This window comes from Rhododendron vialii, chromosome 13a (genome assembly GCF_030253575.1).
Source record: "Rhododendron vialii isolate Sample 1 chromosome 13a, ASM3025357v1".
Taxonomy (NCBI): Eukaryota; Viridiplantae; Streptophyta; class Magnoliopsida; order Ericales; family Ericaceae; genus Rhododendron; species Rhododendron vialii.
In genome coordinates this window covers 32230986-32257484 of record NC_080569.1, presented here as the reverse complement: position 1 = coordinate 32257484, position 26499 = coordinate 32230986, and the positions used below count along the sequence as shown (strand labels likewise).

The following is a 26499-nucleotide window of genomic DNA, read 5'->3' as shown; positions in this document are numbered from 1 at the left end:
ACTTCTTAAAGAAAACATCACCTATGGCTTTTAGTTGGCAGGGAAAAGGCCTTAAACTGCTCACAAGCAGCTCAAAAGCCTAGAATGTTCTTGTTGGGCAGATCTAGGTAAGCTGCTTACAAGCAACTCAAGGTCTGAGTCATTACTTTTTTTCAACATGAAGTAAGGCTTGAGACACATGACAGCTATGCATGAAGACATCCCAAACAGCTCACAAGCAACTTAGGCCTGCACAAGCAGCTCAAAGGCCTAGAAGGTTCTATCTAACATCACACAAGCTGCTCATAAGCAGCTCAACCAGGCCTGCGTTTTTGGCCTTGGTGGGCCCAAATATGGCTTTGTTATAAACATCCATGCTCATAAACAACTCAAAGGCCTCAAGCTGCGCACAAGCAGCTCAAAGGCCCATAATGTTCTTGCTTGGGAGACCTGGGTAAGCTGCTCACTAGCAGCTCAAGGTCTGAGTGGACCCCACCTTTCAACATGAAGCAAGGCCAAGAACAGGTGGCGTACATGCAGCCCTTGGAGCTGTTGGTGAATGACTCATACAGACCTAAGCAAGCTGCACAGAAGTTGTTCACTCAGGTCAGGTTAATCCTTTGTTTCTCGATTCTTCTTTCATAAGAAATCAAGTTTAGAGGAATTGAGGGTCCACAAGAGATAGAGGACCAATAAAATGATAGAAAGGCGTGGAGAAGTATTGGTCTTCAGCAGTGGTGGACCCAGAAGGAGTCCATTCAAGCAGTAACTTGAGTATTGAAGCAGCTCAAATGACCTGGATTTTGTAGGAGCTGAAATTCTTTTTGCCATTTTACAAAGTTTTATACAAGGAAGAAGGATTTCTCAGGCCTGCCGTTTTCTTGGAGTAAAAGGAACGTTTTGGTCAGGGAGCAACCCCTCATTGAAGCATATCGAAGCTACTCAAGCCTAGGTCTTTGCTAGAAGGCCACATGGCAGCCATGCATTGAAGCATTTGAAGCAATTGAGGGCCTGAAGCCCCTATAAATTACAGAGTTGAAGGCCTTGGCAAACGTCCCCGATCATCAAGCCCATGGCTTATGCAAATTTATTTTTCAATTATCTTCTATCTTAGGGTCCACGACCATCAAGCTAACGGCTTATCCAATTTATCTTTCAATTATCTTTACTTTCCCGTTCAATCTAGTCAAGCCTAGATTTTATTTCATTTCCTTGTAACCAGACTTTGTTAAACCGTTAATAAAGTCCTTTTAATTCTGTTTTAGGTCTTGTTCTACTTTTCTTTCCATTTTCTAACGGTTGGGAAATTCTTAGTCCTTATCCCAACAAGGCAAATCACAAACCTTCTCACGGTCTCCACCTTTAGGCAGTGCACTTTCGTCCAGTTAGAAGTCAGATTGAAGCTTCCAGGCCTTGATACAAATTCGGACAACAATCCTGTCCTGGCACGCCCATGATTCCAAGCCGATTTGGTTTTGACACTTTTTGTGGAGAAACAATAGTTTAAGCAGACTTTCGATATGACAAACCACTAAAAGGGTTATTTGGTTGCTATTGAATATTTTGACAATTGAATGAGATTGCGTTGAGTTTTGAAATTGTTTTTCCAGACAATGAGACTCATAATAGAAATAATACAAGAACAGAATATTCATAACTTTCATTGATTAAATTAGTTTCTTTAAAAATAATAATTTAAAGTTAATTTAACAATGTGGGTATATATGTGTTATAAAACCGAATATATATTGACCTTTCTAAAAATTATGGTCCCATTTCCCCCCTCATCTTCGTTATTGATATGACCTTTTTACTATTTTTTTTGGCGATGAAAGTGCTTGTTATGAGCTATTGAGTTTGAATGTTTTCGAGTTGGTGAGAACATTCTTTTCCGGGCCCCATTTGATAAACGGATTGGAGGTTAGGATTGGATTACTAAGGTGATGGATTCTAATCATTATCTTATCTCTCTTAAATTATTAATCTTATTTTTATCTCTATCTCTCGCCAATCATTACTCATATTTTTAATTATTACTTTATTTTTCTCTACACTCATTACCTACAAATCCAAATTTAAAATCCCAAAATGAACTGGGTCCGAAGGTTTCTCAACAACTAGTAATTTGTACACATCAAATCTTTTTCTTTCTTTTTTGGCTAAACATGTACTACTTGTATAACCTCAAATTAACGACTAATTATTCAACGTTTCCAGTTTGTGGTACTCCTAACAGTTTACGTAGCGACAAATTATACGGTAGAGAATAGTATAGTGACATTATTATTTACTGATTGAGAGACAAGAGGTGATCCATACGGTGTTGCGGCCAAATTTTGCATAAATTAGTCAAAGATACATAAAGAAAAACGGAACGTCTCCAATAAACCAATAAACAAAAGATCCTTGTATTCGTCCTACTCTTGCTACGTACATCATGATACAATCTTGTGTTGCTAACTTGCTATTATCAACAAATCTTCAATCTCGTAAATTGTCGACTATTTATTCTTGGGGCTTAGTTGTCAAGGGTTTGCAGGCTGCTCGTGCTCCATTGTGATACATCGCGCTTTGAATCCCTTTAATCTCTATAATTTGTTTCCAAAGATCGCATTGAAATTGGAATGCTGTTGATATAGTTTGCCAGTGGGCAGTAATGAGAATTAATGAGCTAAGGAAGAACTGGTTGAGGCGCTAAACTGCATTGAAGATTATCGATCGGGGCAAAATGCAAAGAAGCACGTATGGTTATAACCTTTCTCGATCGAATTTCAATCATTTGCACCTGCATAGACTTCAAGTCGAACCTTCAACCACCGGGCAGAGTAACTAGCTAGACTCAACACTAACGATTACCTCCCAAACCCAAATGGAAAAAGAATATATATATATATATATATATATATATATATATATATATATATACATACCCCAACCTTTTGTCGCAGTCCAACAATTGCCAATAATTCTCAATCCCGGAGCGAAGAAAGCGGGCTTTCGCCGCATCTACCGCTATCAAGTTACATACAGTTAAGAGTACATTCAACCAAGTATCTCATCATCCATGCAAGCCCTGTATTTGACCTCAGCTATGTTACTGTCACTCGCTTGTATAATGTCGCAACATTCACTTTGATCAATCTGTGAGAGAGAGAGAGAGAGAGAGAGAGAGAGAGAGAGAGAAGAAATAGAGACTTTCATAATTCAGATTCAATGCGCTATTAGAAATGGTAATTTGATTTTGACACCCTCTTTTATCCTCTGCATGTAGGCCACTTTTGGCATAATAATTCTCGAGTATTATTTTTCGTCTTTATTCAAATTTTTTTCTCATTTCTTACTTTTGCGTCAAATTTATAATCAGTTTGTACAGTGTGGTGCAGTATTCACACCCTTTGTTGGGACCTTTCTCACCTAATAACATAAGTTTTTCCAATGCAATTCATTTGCAGAACACAACTTTATGAAATAGGAAAAATAAAAAGAATTTCAAAGATTACCTGAACAAGTTTTGTCACTGGTGACAAGACTCGAACCATAGAGATGTAGTCAGCAGAATGGTTGCTGCTAGAACAATTTGGTGAAGAGGATCGAACATAGGTTGAAACAATTTGGTTCCTTCCAAAATTCTTGACCGACTCCATGAAGAAAACATGAGGAGCATTACATGGATCCTTGAATGGCGGCAACCGCGTGTTGAACATGTAAAATGGTGACGTCAAGCCATTCTTCCAAGGCCTAAATGTCTCCAGTGGTCTCTTCAAAATGCTTCTAGGAAGAACCTGTTATGGCAAAATTTATAAATTTCAAGAGATCTGTTAGTTTCAGTTTTGATGTTACAATATGCAAATATTGGTCGTTATATTAGGAAAGTAACACATTTATAAACTTTATCATCAAAAAAATAAGACAAGCATGGTAATCATGGCACTACTCCTGCCAAGAAAAAAAAATTCATGTCACTCCTCAATTTTTTAGGGATCGGATCGATCATCTCCGGTCCAAGTTTTGGGGAGAAATTAGTCTAAAATTTGGATCATATATTGGGATAATCACTGGGTTGGATTCGTTCAGAAAGTCTTCTCGGGAAGAGTCTTTGTACAAATCCGAACCATTGATTGTCAAAAAAGGACAGTCTAGATTTGGAATGTCTCCTCTAGCCCAAAACTTGGACACATGAGGATCCAATTGGAACTTTTTACTAACCTCTAGCAGACTCCTAATTTTTTTTTTCTTCATAATATGTGTACATTCCCCCCTAAACTTTTAAACATTCTTTTATCTTTCCTATATTTCTAAGTATTTTTTTCTTAAAAAATAAGTATGCCATCACTCCAGTACGTCTAATGATAGTTTGAATTATAAGGTAATTTTCAGAAAAAATAATGTATAAAAGAACTATATTAAAAGTGGAATATTGTTATTAGCAGAACTTTTGTAACAAAAACACCTTCTCATAAATATGTGCAGAGTAGCCCCACGAGACTGAATAGGACCAGTTGGTTGGCTTGTGGTAGCAGATGGTTTGTTGGAGTAGCCGGGATTGGTCCGCTTTGGCAGATTTCATTAGGTGCTTCGCGGACTGAAAACGATCCATGGAGGGAAAGATTGGGTCCACCTTGTCAAAGTGGTGGAGGGACATCAACGGTGCCTGTGGATGAGATGATAGCAACCCCGATATGTCCCCCTTTAAATCTATCTGCATCCATTCAACAAATATATACTGTCATACCCGTATTGAGTTATTCTTGAGAGAATTTACGAAAGGATATCTAAAATCTATTCTACAGCTATCACAGAGGATATATGTAAAATAGGAACCATTTTTTATTTTTTTTGAAATAGGAACCATTTAATTATCACTTTTTTTTTTAATCAATTTTGAAGTTTTAGACGAGGTCAATGGTGTTAACAATCTACCGGCTCTTAAGGGCTATCATCCATTATGAAAGTTTTACCAACATACCCTTGAAGTTTCATTTCTTAATTTGTCCCATAAACATTTGAACTCTTCGAAACCTCTATTTGATACCTAAAATTTTTTTTTAAACAACAAAAATAAATTTTATTAACTCATAACATGAGGTACCAAGATAATAGGAGTTTGGGTACATCGGTCTGACCACCTAAGATCCTCTTCTCCAAACCACACGGAGGAAACTGATTTAGGATCAACAGGCTGAGCCCACACAAGAAGGGAAAAAAAACCCTGAAAAAACCCGAAGGTTGTAAGGAACCAACTCAACCCAAAACAACACCTAAAAAGAAACCCTAATTCCTAACAATGTGCAACAGCCCCCAAAACCCAACGCCGCCGCTGCAACCCCTAAACCACCATTAGCAGCAAACCAAAACCCCGGCCAACACCCAACCGCCAACCAACAACCCCAAACCAACCACAAATCGCCATCATCAGCAGCCACCAAAGCCGAATGAAATGGATAACATGGCTTTGAATTATCGTGTCCCTTATTGGATTACAAGAATTAAAAATGCAGCACAATGATTTGGCACATATGTGATTGAGGTGGGCGCAGATCCAATTCCCTTTGGTCAAGTCTAGTCCAGTTTTGGGCCATTTGAAAGAAAAAGGACAAAACACAGACCGCTTCCAACAAAATTTCAGCTCGAATTGCCAAAAATGCTCCCCCTAGCTCTGGATCTCATACTGGCTAACAAAAAAATATTCTCCGATGAAGAAAAGCTGTCTATTTGGGGAAAATTTCCAATGGAGATGGAATAAACCAAACATCAAGCAAAATAAAAATGAGTCCTCTAATTTCTAGAAATGGTCTACGGCTCCCCAAAACCTGCAAAGTAAATTAAGTTTTTTTTCAACCGGAAAAAGGGACTTATTAATCTTTGAAGGGATTTGGGGCACGACTGCATCACAACGAGAAGTAAGCATTCCAAAAAAATGTTGCCACCCAAACTCTCGAAACTCACTCAATGAATTTCTTTTCCAATTGCAAAAAATATCATCGTTGATCTTTTACGATTAATGAAATTTTTATTCGTTGTTCAAAAAAAAAAAAAAAAAGTCTATGAACATGAAAACCTGCTACAGAACCTACAATGATAATTGGACCATTTCCTCGACACTTGTGTAGCTGCACTTCAGGAGCAGTGAAATTATGATAGTGAGTCGTCAGAAGACAACATACCTGATGAATTCCTCTCTCGGCGGAGAGAGAAACACCGAGCTCTTCAACGCAATACTGAGTAATAAGGTCAGCATAAATCAAGTTTGGATATCTCTTGATACAACCTTCCAGATCTTTCGCCATAGCCGAAGCCAAAGGGTAACTCAATGCGAATCCAGCTCCACCGAATCCCTGATCAAAGGAGATTTTAAAGTTTGACTGAATAGTCTCTGAATGCCCTCCAATGTATACATACTTAGTGTGATCGTATTTTGCTAGAACATCCACCCAATTGTCAACAAAGAAGATTGAGTCGTCGTCTCCCATCACGTACCTGTTGGTGAATTAAGTATAAGAAATATTCAAGTTCTAAATAGTTGTATAGTATATCATCGAAAGTGTTGTAATCTAGCAAGAATTTACACATATCTGTAGACAAGCAGTGCCGCCATCGATGACCACCACCAACCTAACTCGTCTCTTACCCTGTTCTCTTTCCTTGCTCTCTGTTTTTCAATGGTTTTCATAGATCTGGATCGAGTTGTTCGAGATTATGTTTAGGTTATTTCAGCATTTGATTCATTGACGCAATTCACTATTTCATTCGATAAGGTGATTACGACGGTTGCGACGTGGGGGAGCGGTGGTCGTGAGCTAAATCACATAATTTGCATGCGTGAGCGGGTGTGAAAGTGCGAGCGTGAGAGCGTCTGAGAAAAACAGCCTAACCTACTAAAGTTCGCGAGAGCGAGGATTAAGAGCGAAATCGCAAGACATACATTTTGAAGAATTATGTGTCTAAACTTGTGAGGGTGGCGAGTTTGGCCACAATTGAAGGGGCAAGAAGGTGAAGGTGCAGTGCGGCGGCCTACGACAGTGAAGGTTATACCTTGGTGCCTTGTAAACAAGAACATGATGAATATCTTGGTGTATCTATGAATGTGTAGAGAAATTTTTTTACGAGTAATTTCGTAGAGAGAAAAGATTAAGGTTCAAAAAGATTCACTTTGGAATATATAGGTAAACAATATATTTCGAAGTGTAATGTTACGGTGACCACATTAGTTGACCATGTTTAGGACCGGTTGAGCCCATTCCACCAATATAACAACTCACATAATATCCGAAACATGGTCACCAAACGTGATAACCGCAATTCTATTGTATATCGAACGTAAAGAAAAATTTCAACAATACCATCTCACTTCTGGATCTCCCTCTCTATAAACCTCCAAAATCGCGTGCACTATCCGAATCGGCACGTGTCTCGACTCTTCTACTGCTATTTTGGAGACGTCACCGGATACCCGGAAAGGGGGAGATGCGGCGGACCAAGGGAGGAACTCCTCCGTGGGGGCAGCGTCAAGGTATAGGTATCCACGCGTCATGTTCGGGCGCCACCACGATTCTATGTAAGCCTTTCTGTGTCTCCATGCTTTGAGGGAACCCACTAGTCCAAAAACAAGGTGGCTAACGTTGGTGGCGGGAGAATCATCACGGGGAGGAGGAGGGGTAGTTTGGGAAGGTGCAAATATGTGTTGCAAGGGGGAGAAGAGCTCAGAAGCTGGGCAGTAGGATTGGGTGAAGAAGAATACGAAGGCGAAGTACAGAAATATCCCTGAGATTGCCAGGGTTTTGCACAGACTTATCAGGCGATTAAGAGATGGAAATCTGAGTTTGGGGTTCATGGTTAGAACTTGTGAAAAGGAAAATGAATGAGTCAGTTCGTTATCAGAACAAAATGTGGCAAGAAAACCTCATTGAACCATTTTGTATATGAATAATAAATATGAAAATGTCAACGCTACCTCATTGTAATATTCTTGGTCATTTTAAAAGAGCATACTGTATTATTGAAGGATTTCTTTTAAAAATTTGTTTAGGTGGTTGTTCCCTCCTTCATGTGAGAAGGGGAGTTCAATTTGGACCATCAATTTGAACAAAACGAATGGATCTAGCTTGGCCATCAACCCAACTAATTTTCATTAATCCACTAATTGGACTTGATTTTTGATCCCAACGGTGCTACCGTGTACAAACCTCTTTTTTGTCCCGTTTTGAGTCTAAAAAAATGATCAGAACTACTCATTTTGTTTAAAATACTTTGTTTATGGCTCCTATGAAAATAAAGCTCAATCCGATATCGGTTAAAGTACCTACAAAACATTCAACTTTGTCTCAGAATTCAAACCTAAATTCTAGAGCAAAGTTTGGATGTTTCGTAAATGCTTTTACCGATATCAGATTGATATTATTTTTTGCAAGGAGCATAAGCAAAGTATTTTAAACTAAATGAGTAGCTCCGATTATTTTTTTTAGACCCAAAATGGGCCCAAAAATGGATTTGTACCCACTGGTACAGATTTAAAATCCGTACCATTAGACTTTCTGTTCTGATCCGGATAATTGTTACGGCCCACACGACACGTGTCAACTTCCTACAGGGCCTTGTGCCGAAATTAAGCGAGTGTCGAGTGTCAACAGCAGTTCAAAATATATGATTATAAATTTATAACTTATAATTGGTGTTAAAAACTTCTAAAAAATTATTTACAATATTGTTGTCTATATATGCTAGTGTTGTTTTAACCGAAAGTTGACGCGGCTCTGCATAAAATAAAAAATTCGCGATGGAGGGAGTACTACACGGTTTTAGTACAATATTCTTGCATGATTGTATTTGTTGTTGTTTTTTTTTTAATCAGAAAAGAAAGGGTTTTCATACCATAAATAATACAAAAGAGAAATTCTATAGTACTATAATACACCAGGGGGCATATATCAAATCGATCATTGTAATTGTTCTTCCAATTTTTTCTTCTTGTGTACGCTTGGAGTATAATGCAATTAATTAATGTCGAGTCTCTCTGTTTTTTTTTTTTGTTTTGATAAGCAAAAGAATTTTATCATCTCCGAATTTGAAAATTAGAAAAATAAAAGGACAAGGACAAATGAAAATGAAAATTACTTAATCTTCAAAAGCTACCCGAAACCCAAGTGTTGGTCAAGGACCAACAAAACCTTAAACAACCCCAAACCCGAACTCCTGTCCTAAACGTTGTGAAACCACAATCATGTTGTCGCCTTAACACCCTGAACCCTTAATAATATTATTTTGCCGATAAAAAAAAAAAAAAAAACACCCTGAACCTCAATCGATCAGGATCCGAAATGCCACGGCCGCCGTGAGGACCACCATGAACCCGACGTATGTCGTCGGTTCCAAAAACGCTCCGAGAGTACACGGTCACGCATTGGAATATATTAATTAATCTGTTAATCCAACTTTATTTATCTTTTTTTTTTCTTCTCTATCTCAGGAGTACACGGTCACGCATTGGAATATATTAATTGCATTTACTTTTCTCTTAATTTATAGTATGTCCTAATTAATTAAGAAAATCAGTAATCAAAGTAGGCGTGACCGTGTTTCATCCGTTATTTAATTTCGTTGACGAGGAACGATCGATCTTCCCATTTCATAACCCAAAAGGTGTTTCATCCTTTTCATTGAACGAGTCCTGTCTGTGTGTCCTGATCGAATGTTCGTTTGTGAGTTTAAACCTCTTTTGTGAATGCTTTCCTCCCTCCTTGAAGATGGCCGGCTACCCGTTCGACCGTTCTCAATGTATGATTTTTGTATCAATGAAAATATCTCAAAAGTTTGAAAAAAAAAAAAATTTGGTAAGCACCCCATCCCAGTTATATATTTAAAAAAAAAAAATTTAAATAGACATCGTATCAGAGTCATTGGATGGTTCTGCCTATTGTCTTGGTCAATGTCAATGTAAGCCCTTCATATTCCAATTGACTTGGGCATGCGTGACTTTGATCCAAAGACTCCGCACATACTTCTTGAAGTAGTAGTCTTTTCTGTCTTTTTCATTTTTGTCTTCCTAGCCTAATGTAAGTGTACAAGATCACTTTGCCTGTCTATTTTGGGCCCCATTTGTTTACTATTTTTCCCCCCATATACCAGGTAATCGCTAGGACTAAAACCAGTCATATATGCATCATTTTCAAAATGTATCTAGTCTTTGGGACCAATTAATTATAAAGCAGAAATTATGAGTGTATATCTACTTTATAATTAACCTCTTAATTTAGTTATTCTTTGAATTTGTAAATGAAAAGTATCTCATGTGAATCTAACTTTTGACCCCAGCAAACAAAATTCCTAGCTCCACCCGAAGGTGCAATGAATCTAATCTAATAGGCGACTCGTCGGCAGTGTCATTATTGTGAACTATTGCCCACTTAAAAACCCTTTTTTGCCCGAAGACAATTAGCCAAAAACTCATATCAAAACATTAGTTATTTAGGATTATAGCAAAGCATTTCCTTGTTTTTCAAAATGACTTTTTAATAAAGACATTTTACCTATACTTTTAAGAAATCAATTTTGTCATAGAACATAAACAAAATCAATAATTCTAATTCTAACGCAAAACCTACTATCACTTCTATCCCCACAAGTGTTATCAATTGAACCTCAAATGGTACTACGAAGAGAAACGTTATCATTACAGCCCACACTACGACAGTAACCAAAATGACATTCAAGGTTTATGAACTTATTGCTACCCTATGCGACCATCAGTAGGGGGAGGTCTCATAGCATAAGGTGGTGTATCATAATCCTTTCAGTGCAGGTTTAGGTAATGCTTCAGAATTGGAATGCTGTTGGGCAGATAGTTTGTCAATTTCTAGTGAGAGCCAATGGGCAGTACTGCGTTCTTGTAAACTTATAACTAGTTTGAAACTTATTTTGGTATTTTTTATTTTTCGTAACTTATTGTTTAGCTTTTCGTCGTAATTTTTGGAGTTAATTATTCATCTTGACTAGATGAATTGACCGATATTAAAAAAAATCAAATAAGATGACACTTTAGACAAATTAGACACCTGCTTGATATTTTTTTCGTCTTTAGTTAACTTTTTTTTTTTTTTCCTTTTGGTCAAAATTTTGTACTTTTTAAACCCTTTCCGCCGAGACGGATTGATTAATTCAAAAATTATCACTCGAATCTAACAAAAAATTTAGAAAAGATGAACAAAACACACAAAACGAAAAAAATAATTAAATTTACAAGAATGGAATTAATTTAGTAGTAATGAGTATTAATGAGCTAAGGAAGAACTGGTTGAGACGCGCGCCAGAGGCCAGGGGCAGCAGCGCCTGGGCGCCCTGGTTGCGACTCGCTGATCGGTTTTAGTCGATTTAGGCCTTAGAAAATTGTCACAAAGATTTCGATCAAACTACTGAAATGCATTGAAGATTATCGGGACAAAATGCAAAGAAGAACGCATGGTTATACCTCTGTCGATCGAATTTCAATCGTTTGCACGTGCATAGGCTTCAAGCCAAACCTTCAACCACCGGGCGGAGTAACTAGACTCAACACTGACGACTACCTCTCAAACCCAAATGGAAAAAGAATACATACAGACCCCAATCTTTTGTTGGAATCCAACAATTGCCAATAATACCAACAACTATCTATGAGAGTAATTGCTTTATTCTAAGTAACTTCTAAAAATATCAATTAAGTTACATACAGTTAAGAGTACATTCAACCAAGTATCTCATCATCCATGCAAGCTTTGTATTTGACCTCAGCTATGTTACTATCACTCGATTGTATAATATCGCAACATTCACTTCGATCAATCTGAGAGAGAGAGAGAGAGAGAGAGAGAGAGAGAGAGAGAGAGAGAGAGAGAGAGAGAGAGAGAGAGAGAGTTAAGTAACAAAGAGTTTCATAATTCAGATTCAATGCGCTACTAGAAATGGTAATTTGATTTTTGCACCCTCTTTTATCCTCAACATGACCTCTCTTTCGGCCTAATAATTCTTGAGGGGTATTTTTTTTTGTCTTTATTCAATTTTTTTTTCTCAGTTTTTAGTTTTACGTCAATTTTTTTTGGTGTGAATTATAATCAGTCTGTACAGTATGGTGCGGTATTCACACCTTTAGTTGGGACCTTTCCACCTAATAACATAAGCTTATGGGTTGAATTTAAAATTTCTATAGACTGTCTTGGGGATTTGTAAAATGAGTGGTGGGCAGAGATTCCCAAAATTTTCCAGTGAGTGATTGTTTATATTCTTCGATCAACTACTTGAGAAGCCCTTAAAAGGAGCTCAAAGGCAATTGGAGGATGATTAAATTATATAGTTTGGAGAATATTCCGTACTTTAAATCAAAGAAATGTTTCGAAATGGAAAACGATGTAACTAAAAATGCATTAAGTAATTCAGTCCAATGCAATTCATTTGCAGAAGCAGAAACACAGCTTTAGGAAATAAATACAAAGAAAAAAGTATTTCAAAGATTACCTGAACGAGTTTTGTCGTTGGTGACAAGACTCGAACTGTGGAGATGCAGTCGGCAGAATGGTTGCTGCTAGAACAAGTCGGTAACCCTCGCGGCGAGGATCGAACATAGGTTGAAACAGTTTGGTTTCCTCCGAAATTCTCGATGGACTCCATAAAGAAAACATGAGGAGCATTACATGGATCTTTGGATGGCGGCAACCGCGTGTTGAACATGTAATATGGTGGCCTCTGCGTTCTCCATGGCCTAAATGTCTCCAGTGGCCTCTTCAAAATGCTTCTGGGGAGAACCTGGTATGGTAAAATTTTCAAATATCCAGAGCTCTTTTAGTTTCAATTTTGATGTTACAATAAGCAATTGGTCCCTTTATTAGAAAGTAACACATTTATAAAATTTATCATCAAAGTAGACACGTAAATTTCCTTTTACTTCAGATTCAAATTCCAAATGCTATATGGTGTTCGGCCTTGTTCAGCTAAAAAAGCCACTATGGATTATTTTTTGTCCCTATTTGAAATTCTTTTTCATTTATTACTCCCTCCGTCCCTATTTAATTGTCCACTATGATTTTGCGTATATTTTCAACGACTTATATCTCTCAACGTATATTATGCTTTATGTTTTTGAAATCATTGTCTTATAGAAAAAATTGAGATCTATCAAACAAAATCTATATTGCATATTTTTAGCAATATACCTCGAAAGATATAAGCCGTTGAAAATGCACGCAAAACCGTAGTAGATAATTACATAGGAACGGAGGGAGTAATTTTTTTGTGGATTATTGCTTCGCCAGGATGGGAGAAATCTAAAAAGCAAAAAATTATGACCAAAACTCAAGGAGGTGTTCATGACTGGGACGATTTATATTTCTTCTCACAAACTTGAAGTTTTATTTTGGAAGTCAATTGGAAAAATCTGATTTTCTGTCACAATCTTACAAGTTAACTTTCCAATTGTGCTTTTATTATTTTTCTTCTGCCCAGTAAGGACAAAAGGAGCTTATTTCTTGTATTGGTTGAGTTATTTGGTTTTGGACTCTCACAATTGATGTAGTATCCAGGTTTGTATTTTGTACTTCATATATGATGATCTCTTCTATCGATTGACAAAAGAAAAAAGTCCAAGTTTATGGCTTCGTTTCAATGCACTATGGTTCATATGGCATCCGATACGCGTCACTGTGAACTTCATTTTTTGAATTTTTATCAGCAGAACTTGTGTAACAAAATACCTTCTCATGAATATGTGCAGAATAGCCCCATGATATTGAAATGGACCAGTTGTTTGGTCTATGGTAGCAAATGGTTTGTTGGAGTAGCCGTGATTGGTCCACTTCGGCAGATTTCATTAGGTGCTTCACGGACTGAAAACGATCCATGGAGGGAAAGATTGGGTCCACCCTGTCAAAGTGGTGGAGGGACATCAACGGTGCCTGTGGATGAGATGATAGAAACCCTGATATGTCCCCCTTCAGATCTATCTGCATCCATTCAACAAATATATATATTGTCATGCCCGTTTTGTGTTATTCTTGAGAGAATTTACAAAAGGAAATTTTGTGCGCGTTTACCAAAAATTTTAGGGGTCGATTTTGGGGCTAACTTTTTAAAAGAAATTATCAGTGTTCGTTAAAAATTCTTGTAAACTAGGAGTACAAAATGATGCAAATTAAATTTAAACATCCCCGTCGTAATTTAAACATCCCCTATCATTTTGCGTACATTTTCAAAAAAGAAAAAATATTTCCCCATATTATTTTTTTAATTTTCTTACACCAAATTAAAGTACTCAATGAGCACTTTAGAGAAACCTCCACTAGTGCAGTTGGTTGTCTACTTTTCCCCCTCCGTAGAGGCCTACTTTTCCCCCTCAGTGGAGGCCTTGATTCAAGCCCCGCGAGGGGCATGTTTTGGGGGCTAGGGCCATGAATAGCCTCTGGACCTCCTCTGTACTAACTCTAACACCTCCACTAACCCCCGCTAATGTATACAATATTGGCAATAAAATGTTGGACCCAAACTCTCGAAACTCTCACAATGAATTTATTTTCCTATTGTTAGATTTCATCGTTGATCTTTTATGATGAATGAAATTTTTATTCCTCGGTATATATGTGTATATCTCTATTATAAAACAGAAGGGTGTGGGGACAAGTTTGTTGGAACGGCTTAGATTCTTTTGATCCAAAGGCTGTAGTGCATCCTCCCATTTTCCGATTAAGTACCTATGATTTTCACTTAAATCACACAACTGCCATCCCATTCTAACTAGGATGCGTAGTGCCGCAGGCACGGGCTAACACTAGTATATATATATATATAGAGGAATTTTCAAGTGAGAGATCCCTCATTTTGTTAAAATGAGGGACTTTCATTTTCCGATCAAATTTTGAAAATACGAACATGAAAACCTGCTACAGAACCTAGATAATTGGACCAAAATTCCTTGACAGTTGGGTAGCTGCACTTAGGAGCAGTGAAATTAGAGTCATCAGAAGACATAGGTAAAATTATGATGGTGAGTCGTTAGAAGACATATATATACCTGATGAATGCCTCTCTCAGCAGAGAGAGAAACACCAAGCTCATCAACACAATACTGAGTAATAAGGTCATATGAAGGCAAGTTTGGATATCTCTTGAGACAGCCTTCCAAATCTTTCACCATAGCTGAAATCAGAGGATAACTCAATGCGATTCCACCTCCACCAAATCCTTGATCAAATGAGTTTTTAACGTTTGACTGAAGACTCTCTGATTGCCCTCCAATGTATATGTACTTAGTGTGATCGTATTTTGCCAGAACATCCACCCAATTGTCAACAAAGAAGATTGAATCATCGTCTCCCATCACGTACCTGTTGAAGAAATTAATTAAATTGGAATATTTAAGTTCTAAAGAGTTGTAGGATATTGTCGAAAGTTCTGTAATCTAGCAAGTACAGTTAGAACTTAAAAAGATTCATAAAACGAAGTTTACAGCTCTGCAAACTTTGAATTTACATTATACAACTGGCTCGCTTTAGTTTTTAAGCGATTTTCATTGTAAAAATGTGCGTATATTGCATCTTTTGTCATTCATATCAAAGTTGGCAATCATGTAAGCATCGGTACACGAACGAGATAAAGTTTTAGTAGAGTCTTATAGATAGAGTTGGTAAAATTTGCGGTGTGGCAAGATATGATAGGTCCATATTAGGGACTATCAAGATATCATACACACTACTCCATATCTTAATAGCCTATAATATGGACCACTGCAATCTAGCCAAGTCACAAACTTCACCAACTCTATCTAAAAGAATACTAAAACCAGATCCACATAATAGTTGGATTACATGATATTGCCGTATGGGATTTGTTAAATTTGTTGGAGACTTCCAACCTAAAATTAATTGGCTATAGGTTGAGTAGTTTCTAGATTATACTAACCAAATTTGCGCGACTTAGTTGAACGATGAGGGATGAAGTCTAACATGCCTCAACAGATGGTGTGCTTGGTTGTGAGCACGTGTTTGAATATACTAATATAGTTTGATTCTATTTCTTTGAACTCAAAATCCTTCCTCTTTTGACCTTTTCTTTTTTACTTTTTCAATTACAACTACGTCTTTTATTGAAATAAAAAATGCTAACCTCCGTCCATTAGGCGTGGTGCAGGATAATGGATTAAAAAGTGTATCGATATTCGAGAAAAGTATATTAATATCCGAACTTATGCATCATTATATACTTATTATCCTCTGTCTAGTGGGGAAAGGTTTACAAGACCGATTCAAATTACTGTTTACACATCCACATCCCTTATCACTGTTTAGCTTATTTCAGCACTATTACACATGCTCATTCCTTCAATCCTTGGTTTAAACTGAGTAAATGGAATGGTTGTGCACCTCAACTGATTAGCACCGTGAAATCTGTTAGTAATCAATATGGTTTTCATACATATTTCTGCATATTAATTGGTACGTTGATTACGACGTAAGGTGGCGGTGCCGGTGACCTACGACGGGGGAAGATATATAATAGGTTGGTGGGTGTGAAAGAATTTCAAAAGTTAATTTTGGTATATTTTTGGGTTTGTAGAGAAATTTTTATATTTTCTAACGGGTGTAGAAAGTAACTGCATGGGGCTAGACAGAAAAGATTAAAAAGGTTGAAATGTATTCACTTTTGAATATATATATCGGTAGAGAATATAGTTCAGAATGTAAAGAAGAAGTTCAACAATACCATCTCACTCCTTGATCTCGCTCTCTATGAACCTCCAAAATCGCGTGCAACATCCGAGCCTGGATAGGCGCCACGTGTCTCGACTCTTCTACTATTTTGGAGATGTCATCGAAGACGCGGTAAGGGGGAGACGCGGCGGACCAAGGGAGGAACTCGTTCGTGGGGGCGGCGTCGAGGTAGATGTATCCACGTGTCACGCTCGGGCGCCACCATGACTCTATGTAAGCCTTTCTATGTCTCCATGTCCTGAGGGAACCACTTAGTCCGAAAACAAGGTGGCTGATGTTGGTGGGAGAAGTACCATGGGGAGGAGGGGTAGTTTGGGAAGGTGCAAATATTTGTTGAAAGGGGGAGAAGAACTGGGAAGCTGGCCAGTAGGATTTGGTGAAGAAGAGTACGAAGGTTAAATACAGAAATACCCCTGAGATTGCTAGGGTTTTGCCTAGCCTTAATGATCTCAGGCAATTACTTGCTGGAAATCTGTGTTTGGGAAACTTCATTTGTGTTTGAACTTGTGAAGGAAAATGGATGAGTTATGATGAGTTCATGATCTCTCTCACAATAAAAATGAGGTTTTCTAACCTCATTGAACCATTTTTATACATAGCTGTTAATGTCGATGCTTACCTCATTGAGAATTTGTCATGTCATGTGATTACATGTATGTGCTTTGGAGTTTTTGATGTTTTAATTTAAAGTCAACCTTATGCTGGCATCAAAGAGAGTACTAAATCATCGGAACATAAAATAAATTTAAGCAGTTGTTTGTTGTAACGCCGAATGCAGACTATTGGCCCAATATCTTGATGATCTACAGCTTATATCACATGGCCCACGAGGTTTGTTATATACCCAACATCATCCATGTAAACTCCCGAGGTAGGACGGGATGTTACAATCTCTCCACCTTTAAGGTCTCACGAGGGGTTGAGCACTAAAATCACCAAACCAACAACCAAATCAAACCAAAGTCCAAGACACACATGGTGGTGTACACAGATTGCTCTGATCCACCTGCGATGCTCCAAGTAGACCATTAGCCCAATATCTTAATTTTGATCCACATGACTGAAAAGCTCAAGCCCAAGATATTAGTAGTAGCCTACAAAATTTGTTATATACCCGAGATCATCCATGTAAAGTTTCGATGTGGGACAAGCCCAAGATATTAGTAGTAGCCTACAAAATTTGTTATATACCCCAGATCATCCATGTAAAGTTTCGATGTGAGACGGGGTGTTATAGTTGTTCCCTACTTAAAGTGAGACGGGGGGATTTCAATTCGTCCCTTCCGGAAGGGATGGAGTACTGTTGTCAGGATATTTTACTGAGGCAGGATATTTTACTGAGGCGTGCCAGGATCATGACGTGGTCCAATTGTGAATAAGGGTTGATTATTTTTTCTTCAAAGCGGGAAAATGTGATGCAATAACCCTTGGGAAGATTGTGAAAGGGTTTTGTAATTGCCTTGCACGTTAAGAACTTACAGTAAAGAAAGCTACTAGAAATGGGAAATTTTTGGTTGAAAATTGGGTATAGTCCACGTGGTACCCAGCAATTCATCCGAGCCGTCCAATATGGCCCAAATTCGAGCAGAGAGAAAGAGGAGAGAGAGTGCTCGGATGAGCGCTGGGTACCACCACGTGGTACGTACCCAATTTGTATCCAAAAACTTCTCCAAAAGGGCAACGCGAACAGGATCACTAAACAGAACAAAAGCTAACTAATTCTAATATTAGAAGCTTGAACTAAAGGAAAATGAGTTGCTGGAATGGATAATTGTTTGAAATCTAAGAAGCTGTGACTGACTTGTTTGAAGGGATTTTTGGAGAAAGATTAATAGAGGTATGAAAGTAATAATCGGAGAGAAAAAACTAAAACTAATTGGGAACCGTGCAGGGGGGATTTTGGAAACCTAAATCGAACAAATGTTTAAATCTTGAGGCCCGAAGTTTTTGACCTGCCCTTTCTCAAGATCCTCTCATGTGATGCTTCCTCATGTGATCTTTCACGTGACATGAAAACGGGACCGATCACGGGTTTATTAGTAAGTGTCAATGTGTTCAAGGTCCATGTAAAATTACGTTCATGGGACATCGGTATCATTTTTGACAAATGATACCACGAGAAATAAACAGAGTCTAACCATTTATTTCTCTTCAAAAAAAATATGATTCAACCTAGCTTTTATCGATCTTCAATCAACTTGATTGCATTACATGAACTTTAAACACATCACGACCTACTAGAAGAACATCTCAGATTGTGAAAAATGGCAATAATGAGTTCCATTCCACGTCACATGAGGATTCACTTTAGGGATGATCATCACATGAGAGATCTTGACTCCACTCTATGGCAATAATGAACTGATCATCCCTTTATCGCATACTCAAATCCCTGTATCCTCCTCTCTTTCAACTCTTCGAAGTTTAAATTTAAAATTTCTCTTAGAAAGAAAGAAATGCATATTAGCTCAATGGAACAATTCGCAGGAATCGATCCAGATTTTGACTGTATAATTTCGAGCATTTTATTTTAGAAGGCTTTGATAACTATTGGCCGATGCATTGTATGACATTGTAAGTAGATATAAGTAAAGGGGTCAGATGGAAGACTAGCTTGATATAAGAATAGATTCATTTCTCAATCACCGAAGTCAATTCTTTCTCGATGTATCCTTTATCGAGTTTCTGATATATATATATATTTTTTTGGCCGATCAAAGAATAAAATGACCCCTCAGCTAACTATGTACGTGGAGCATAATACACACACTGGGAGGGAATAATATTTAATAAATAACTTGACAGGGATTGTTCACTGACTGAAAACCAGTTGAGTAAGTTGATGCAGTGCGTCTCAGCTGAGGTAGGTTGATCAGATGATCTGTACATGTCCTTCACTACTATTAGACGAGTATCCATCGGACCGTTTTTTTACCATCTCTCCTAAAACCACTTAGTGTTAGGGAGGATTTTAATTAAGTCTTTTATGACATTTGATATCGCACCCGCAAGTCTGTTTTTAGAGCTATCGCAGGGAGTAGCATTGTGTAACCAAATCCATTGAGGGACTCCGGGCCCAACGGTATCAAAGAAGCCACCTTGTGTTTGCAAATGTCATTATGTTTAATAAAATAGAACTTCCAACCCATTGCTAACAACGCATCTCGAACGAATTTTACGGGGTCTATCGAAGCCAATGGTTCCAGTATCGATGATTTAGTACTCAAGCTCAGGTTATGTCTTGTTATTTTATGTTATGTCTAGTTGAGCCCAACGTCTAACTAAGGATCATTCACGAGAGCCTTAGTCCACGTGTAGTACCCTCGTTACTTACTCCCAAAAAGATGGTACGTGATGGAGCCAGAATTTCAACCAAGTAGTGGCAAACACGTACACTAAAAACGAAAGGGAAAGATAAACTGCGCTAAAATTTATCGACTTGAAAAAGTCCATATAGAATAGTGAAATTACAGAATAAATGATGTATTCATAAGCAAGTAGAGTATTTAACTCAATCTATCTGCTAAATATTTAAATTGAGGCAGCTTAAAGTGTGCTCGACTCTCTTTTATGTCATCAAAAGCATCAATAATAGAATACCTGGATGAAGTATTTGTACCATTGGTTGAGAGGATGAGAGGGGTGAGGTGTCGCTTTGAAATAGAATTCAGGGTCAACATGTTAGAAGATGACAATGTTTCATTGTAACCATATGTGCCACAAAAGTGGATCCATGGAGGAGCAATTGCATTCACCTGGCGTTGCAAATCAAGTCTCAATCAAAGTTTCTTGCTAGGGCGATCAACGTCAAATGCGCGTTATTGGAGAACCAAACCAAGTACTTCAAAGCAACTGATATGCCAAAGAAACTCGTGTCCAAAACGTTCTTTCTCAACAGTAATTTCAAAACAACCTTTTTCATCTTGAAAAAGCTCCTTTAGCCATACACCTAGACGCATGTAATATTCATCTCTCTTTGACGAAGGGGACAGAAATAAATACCGATGATAGATCATGTCCAGGATTTCCAAGCCTTGTGCATTTTATTTGCGAGATATCTAACTCCATGAACAGCACCAACTGTCAGAAAACCAGAGACAGCTTGCCTGGCACTTGAAACCATAACCCTATGCCTCACAATCTTCCGCATGCATTCCGCTGCTTTCTCTCTTGAACCAATCACAAGTTCACGTGTGACTTGACCTGCTCCCATTTCGAGTCAACAAAGATCCAGATCCATAAGAGGGAAAGTATAATATTAGAAGTATGCCAACTAACCGATGCTTATTGTTTGGGAACTCATGGCTTGCAAAACCACCTATTTTATCAATGATTGCTGGATCAAATCTCCAAAGCTCAAAGATCATACCAGAATTACTCAGGGGTGTCTTATTCCCCAACTTTAATGCCATCTCGCTTCTGATAGCCGGAGGAAGACGAGAAACAAGGGAGGAAACTGCAGATAAACCACAATCCTGGTTTTGAGAGGTTAAAACATATCAGATATTTGGAGCGAAGTTGATAATGAACATGACATGCCACACACCATTGGAATACCGTAGGACCTAAATTGCATTGAGGATTACTCAGGACTCTTGCCTAGGTACTAAAAGACAAAAAAAACATCTGTCATTGACATGAAGAAGATAGTAGTGATACAAAACCGTCCTATAACACACTTGTTTGCCAAATTAATCAATTGCACAACGAGGTGATAAATGAAGTCAAAATAGCGTCAAGAGGCTTGAAAACTGTAAAAACCTGACACTAGTAACATTACATGCATTCTGAAGCAGCATGCTGTGAATGTGTCGGATCAGAACTTTATTTGTGGCTGTTCTAATACTCACCCTTGACGACAAGGGATAATTAGAATAACCGCTGCTTGTTTGGACCAAAACACATACTCACCATGGTCTAAAAGTGGACAAATTGTATCAATTAGTTTAGATTAATGTATCTTTACTGTATCATATCATGCATCATCACTATTCGACTTCAACATATATACTTCAACAAATGCACCCACAAATAGAGCACCTGCTGATCGGTGATCAAAGAAAACTATCGAGGACATGAGCTGGTAATAACTACGAAAAATCTCAACAATTCTCAGAACTTAAACAGGTTATCAATCAATCCAGAATGTTTCACAGCACCGGTCCCACACAGAGAGAGGGAGAGAGAGAGAGAGAGAGAGAGAGAGAGAGAGAGAGAGAGAGAGAGAGAGAGAGAGAGAGAGAGGAACTGAGAAACCCACATTAACAATGGTGGAATTAGTTGGCCTGTCACATAGAGAAGGCGGCAAAAGAGAATGAAAAGAAAAGTTTGGACAAGGCTACTAAGTAATCTATGAATCGCAGAAGTGGTTCAAGCAAAAACTGCATGCCTACACAATGCTTGTTTTCCACGGATTCCACACATCTTTAATTCAAAGCCATTAGGGGGTTGTGTTCACCTCTGAAGATTTGAAGGTAATGAGTTTCATTGACCGGTCAAGGTCATAATTAGTTTTATCCGATCGAACAAACCTTAGGTAAAACCATCTTCATAAATCCTGTAATATGGATGATGCTCATGCTAGTTACCAATGCTTCATGATTTTAATGGCTAGATTGGTAATTAGCTTCATGTTCATGCGTATAATATTAGCAATTCATGGCCAAGTTACAAGGGCAACAATATGGAAATGAGAAAAGAAGCTTTGCTTACAGATCTGGCCAGTACAAACCTGAGAAACGTTTGCTTGGTTACCAGCAGATGAAGTGAATCTCAACAAATTCTTGGCTGCAAATTCTTCAAGAATTGGTTTATACATTGATTGGAATAATGCAAATTGCCCTTGTACAATCTTGTTCACCTGTATTACAACCAAATAACTTTTGGCAAGGTAGACATGTTATCGGTATGACACCCACTTTATAGCACTTCACAAAGCAACCCTGCCTTCCATCCTATTCACCAACTTATACTCCAATCTCAGGAAGGTCTAAAAGTTAATCCCACTCCCTCGATCCATGGGTACAGAACTACAGATATCATACATTTTTTTCCTTCCCACTCAAAAGCCAATACTTACCTTATTCTTGTCCTCTGCAAATAACATTCGCAAGTCCCCCATGTACGAGAGACTACATATCCTGGCATATAAATCTTCCTGCATAATAAATCAAAGTTTCTTTAACCAATAACAAAATATATTGTAACTCTAATTTTGGAATGGAAAGAAGCAAACCTCTGAGAATTTAGATGGAGAAAGCAGCAGAGCAGCAGAGGTTGCCGCCCTCAAATTAACAGAGTTTATATTTCCTATATCCAAGTTATCCACAAGTACACAAACCTAGAGGGGAAATAGAGAAGAATAAAGAAGATGAAGAATAAGCTAGACATGACTACAATAAAGGACCCTACTACCACATTTGTGGAAACAGGAAACTATTAAAAGCAGAATAACACAGACAAAGTATGAAAGCGCACGAAAACTTTGGGGATAAGATAGCTTTTGTACCAGAAGGTTTTTTGTGTTTATCTCCGCACAAGGGTTACATCCCCTTGATGATCTTCAATAAAGTTGCTTGTTCAGAAAAATAAAAAAGAGATGCCAAAGAAGCAACTCGACTTCTCCAAATGAAAGAAGGGCAATGAAGAAATCCTCCACACCCCTACTGACATCTGCAAGGCTAAACCTATGAGTGATCTTCTAATGCTCACAATCAATTGTTACTATGCCACTTTGTATTTGCTGCTAATCAAACATATGCCAACTTAGCGGGTAAGATAGCAAAAAGGGTCAAGTAAGACTTCTATAGTTCTATTATCCTCATTCACGCCATATTTTTTACAATAAGATTAAAAAAAAAAAAAAGAAGAAGGAGAAATAGGAGTTCAGGGGAGACATACAGGTTTTTGTAAACGACCACTCAAATAGAACCTCTCCCAATTGAATATGTCTCGGATCAAGTCATCTATCCGAACCACTCCATACTTGAACATCTGTCAAATCATGCATAAACGTGAAATATCTCAAGGAGAAACCCACCATGCTAGGGTAGAAATGGTTGGATGGTCAGTACCTTGTCCTTCCTACTAACAAATGGGTTGAAGTGCACTCCAACACCAATTTTATCTGCAATGTCAGTCATCTGACATAACAAACCGAGAATGAAATCATTATCACTAGGTACTACATCCGTTAACTAGAAGAAGGAAAAAGGAAAAAAAGAAAGTGAGAGAGAGAGAGAGAGAGAGAGAGAGAGAGAGAGACCAGCTTTGCACCACCAAGGTGAACCATCCACGAGGCATAGTGATCTCGGTTAATTTTCAGATTCTGGGTTGTAAAAAAGGAACAAATATATTATCTATGCACGTTTCAGATGTTCTCTTGTATGCAAAAGAGTTCAAACACGAAACGTATGGGGGAAAAAGAGCAAAAAGAAAATGGAAGCAATTGCGATTCAACACTTGCCTCATTATGCCATTGCAAAGGATCTGCTACACCAAGAATATAATCTACCATTGATGACTAGAGAAAAAACCCACACGGACATTAGCAGTTGAAAAAAAAAAAGAAGCAACGCAATCTAAAGACATGATAAAAATGACTCTCTTTAAGAACTTAAACATGTATGAAAAGTTCAACCTTGTCACAATTGTTTGGATGGAGAGCTGAGCCATACACACAACAGAACTCTACAGGGGGAAGAACTTTGAGCAGTGCCGCAAGCTCAGGTTTCTTCTCAGTTTCCATTGCTACACTTGCATCCAAGCATGCTATATCACACTGAGAATTCGAGGGAGAAAGTTCTGCACAATAACTAGGATAGCTAAAAGCGCATTTTGCATAACAAAATTGCGAAATTTTGCAGCACAAATAATTACTAAACGGTAATTAAAAAAGATGAAATCACAAATTTGACAGCACACTGCACACACAAGCAAATTCAGAACTCTAGCAGCACCTTAATACTATGACAACTAAGATAATACTACCTCCGTCTCAAAGATAGCCCCGTCCACAAAACAAAAACTTAAAATTAACGCGTCTTTGTCGGGAAAAAAATTCTTACTTTTTGCCGGTATTACTAAATATCAATGAGTTCTTCCAACTTATCACACAAATTTTGAATTTTTTCGCCAAAATTGATACATTAGGGGTTAGAGGGGAATTTGAAATTTGTCGTGACTTTTTTTTTTTCTTTTAAGTTCTCGTTTTGTAGACCGGACAATCTTTCAGGACGGATGGGAGTAGCATCTAGGAACTAAAGAAGTAAGTGACAATAAGACTCCGAACTGATTTTCGAGTGATTGAATGAGTCCATCATAACCCACGTAATAAAAAGGCTCATAAAAACCAAATCATATCAAGAATCACAATGGGAAAGCTGCACAAAGGATCTACAGTCGACTTACAGCTAGGAAATCTCCAATTGTAATTCCCAGTTGGGAACAAATTCAAGCCCATAGCTATCAACGGGAAAACCTCATTGCAATCGGTGATATTCATCCATATATAAACATAGAGCGAGATAGAGACAGACCAGAGAATAGTGCATACCTGGTGCTGGAGGGGAGAGAGGAGGAGGAGGCGGGAAGGACGCTGCGAGTTGTGACGAGTCGACAACTCCGTTAGAAATTGGATTGAGAATTTTTGGCACCACCGTTAACTAGACTAGACTAGGGTGTACACCGGTCGGGTAGCCCGCTCAACCCATTCACTTTTTTAGGGCTAATGACGGGCCGGTACAGAAAATAGGAGTCCATTCGTTCCGGGTCCAGCCCAACTTCTAAAATTTTCCACCAAGGCACGCGCGCTTCACTTTGTACCAGAATTACCTGACTAATGGCGGATCAAGGAATTCTATATAGCGGAGCACCTATTATTCTTAATTTCTTAAAAAATATATCTCTATATGTATACCACTAAATTATCGCTCAACCATTAAATATTGATCACTTATTTTATTCCGCAACCGATTTTTGACAATCTTCATGGCTGAAAATACTCTTTCAACTGTCGCGGTAGCAACCGTAAGATTAATAGAAAGTAAATTAAAGAATTTAGTAATTTTATTTTCATAATATTTTGGATTGAGAGGAAAACACAAAAAAATAAGACGAAAATAGAGAAATAAATGAAAGAGGTAGAACAAAAATGGATAAATAAAGGAAAGAGATAGAACAAAAATAAATAAATAAAGAAAAGAGAGAACACAAATAGAGAAAAAAAAAAAACCAAGGATGGCATGCATGAGAACCAATCCCAAGTGCCTTGAACTTTGCCCAGCATATATAACCACACCACCATGCTAATGTATTGTACTATAATGTAGGGAACTTTTATGTATTTATATCAATGTTTTTTTTTTTTTAAAAAGAAGTGGGGGCACGTGACAAACCATTGACAGTCAGCAATTGCTTAGTGGATGTGGTAAATAGAATTACTCTCTTACTATTTTGTGTTAAAAAAAAAGACATCTATAGTCATCAACGGTCTTCTCTCTCTGTTCGTGCAATCGCGCAAGATGAAGAAACGTAAGCTATTAACACTCAAACTAGAACTGGTGAAGTAAATATTACCTCGATATAGTATGGTATACGGACTGGGGGAAGGTGTTGCTCAGCCCCGTGCTGTGCACGGCAAAACGCCGCCGCCCCGGTCTTGCTCCAACGATCGAAAACGTTCATTCTTCGAAGAGCTCGTCGAGTAGATAATCATGTTCAGATGAGACACTTAATGATATCCGATCGGGCTAATTTTTGGTGCACTTGTTCCACTCGATGAGTTCTACGAATATGC

The 26499-nt window shown here is 38.0% G+C and overlaps 2 protein-coding genes across 8 annotated transcripts; both read right to left on the bottom strand.

Moving 5' to 3' along the window:
• Positions 1 to 2913: 2913 nt before the first annotated feature.
• On the bottom strand, positions 2914 to 7933 carry LOC131314564 (uncharacterized). The gene is made up of 5 exons (XM_058343310.1): positions 7320 to 7933; positions 6144 to 6456; positions 4430 to 4678; positions 3480 to 3761; positions 2914 to 3120 (listed from the first exon to the last, which is right to left on the bottom strand). The coding sequence occupies exons 1-5, from the start codon at positions 7808 to 7810 to the stop codon at positions 3022 to 3024; spliced, it is 1434 nt and encodes a 477-aa protein (XP_058199293.1). The 5' UTR covers positions 7811 to 7933; the 3' UTR covers positions 2914 to 3021.
• A 3441-nt stretch (positions 7934 to 11374) lies between these two features.
• LOC131314562 (uncharacterized) lies at positions 11375 to 25885 on the bottom strand. Of its 7 annotated transcripts, XM_058343307.1 has the most exons (11): positions 25258 to 25885; positions 24343 to 24506; positions 23968 to 24225; positions 23777 to 23845; positions 23604 to 23696; positions 22939 to 23043; positions 22783 to 22860; positions 22435 to 22563; positions 21073 to 21178; positions 20706 to 20906; positions 20108 to 20458 (listed from the first exon to the last, which is right to left on the bottom strand). In XM_058343307.1, the coding sequence occupies exons 3-10, from the start codon at positions 23992 to 23994 to the stop codon at positions 20716 to 20718; spliced, it is 798 nt and encodes a 265-aa protein (XP_058199290.1). In that variant the 5' UTR covers positions 23995 to 24225; positions 24343 to 24506; positions 25258 to 25885; the 3' UTR covers positions 20108 to 20458; positions 20706 to 20715. The 7 variants fall into 7 exon arrangements, with proteins under 7 accessions (XP_058199285.1, XP_058199284.1, XP_058199287.1 ...); XM_058343306.1 differs by having other exon boundaries at positions 20108 to 20906; XM_058343304.1 differs by lacking the exons at positions 22435 to 22563; positions 22783 to 22860; positions 22939 to 23043; ... (3 more) ...; positions 24343 to 24506; positions 25258 to 25885 and adding exons at positions 11891 to 12750; positions 13695 to 13943; positions 15008 to 15320; positions 22162 to 22260 and having other exon boundaries at positions 20304 to 20458.
• Between the last annotated feature and the right edge of the window lie 614 nt (positions 25886 to 26499).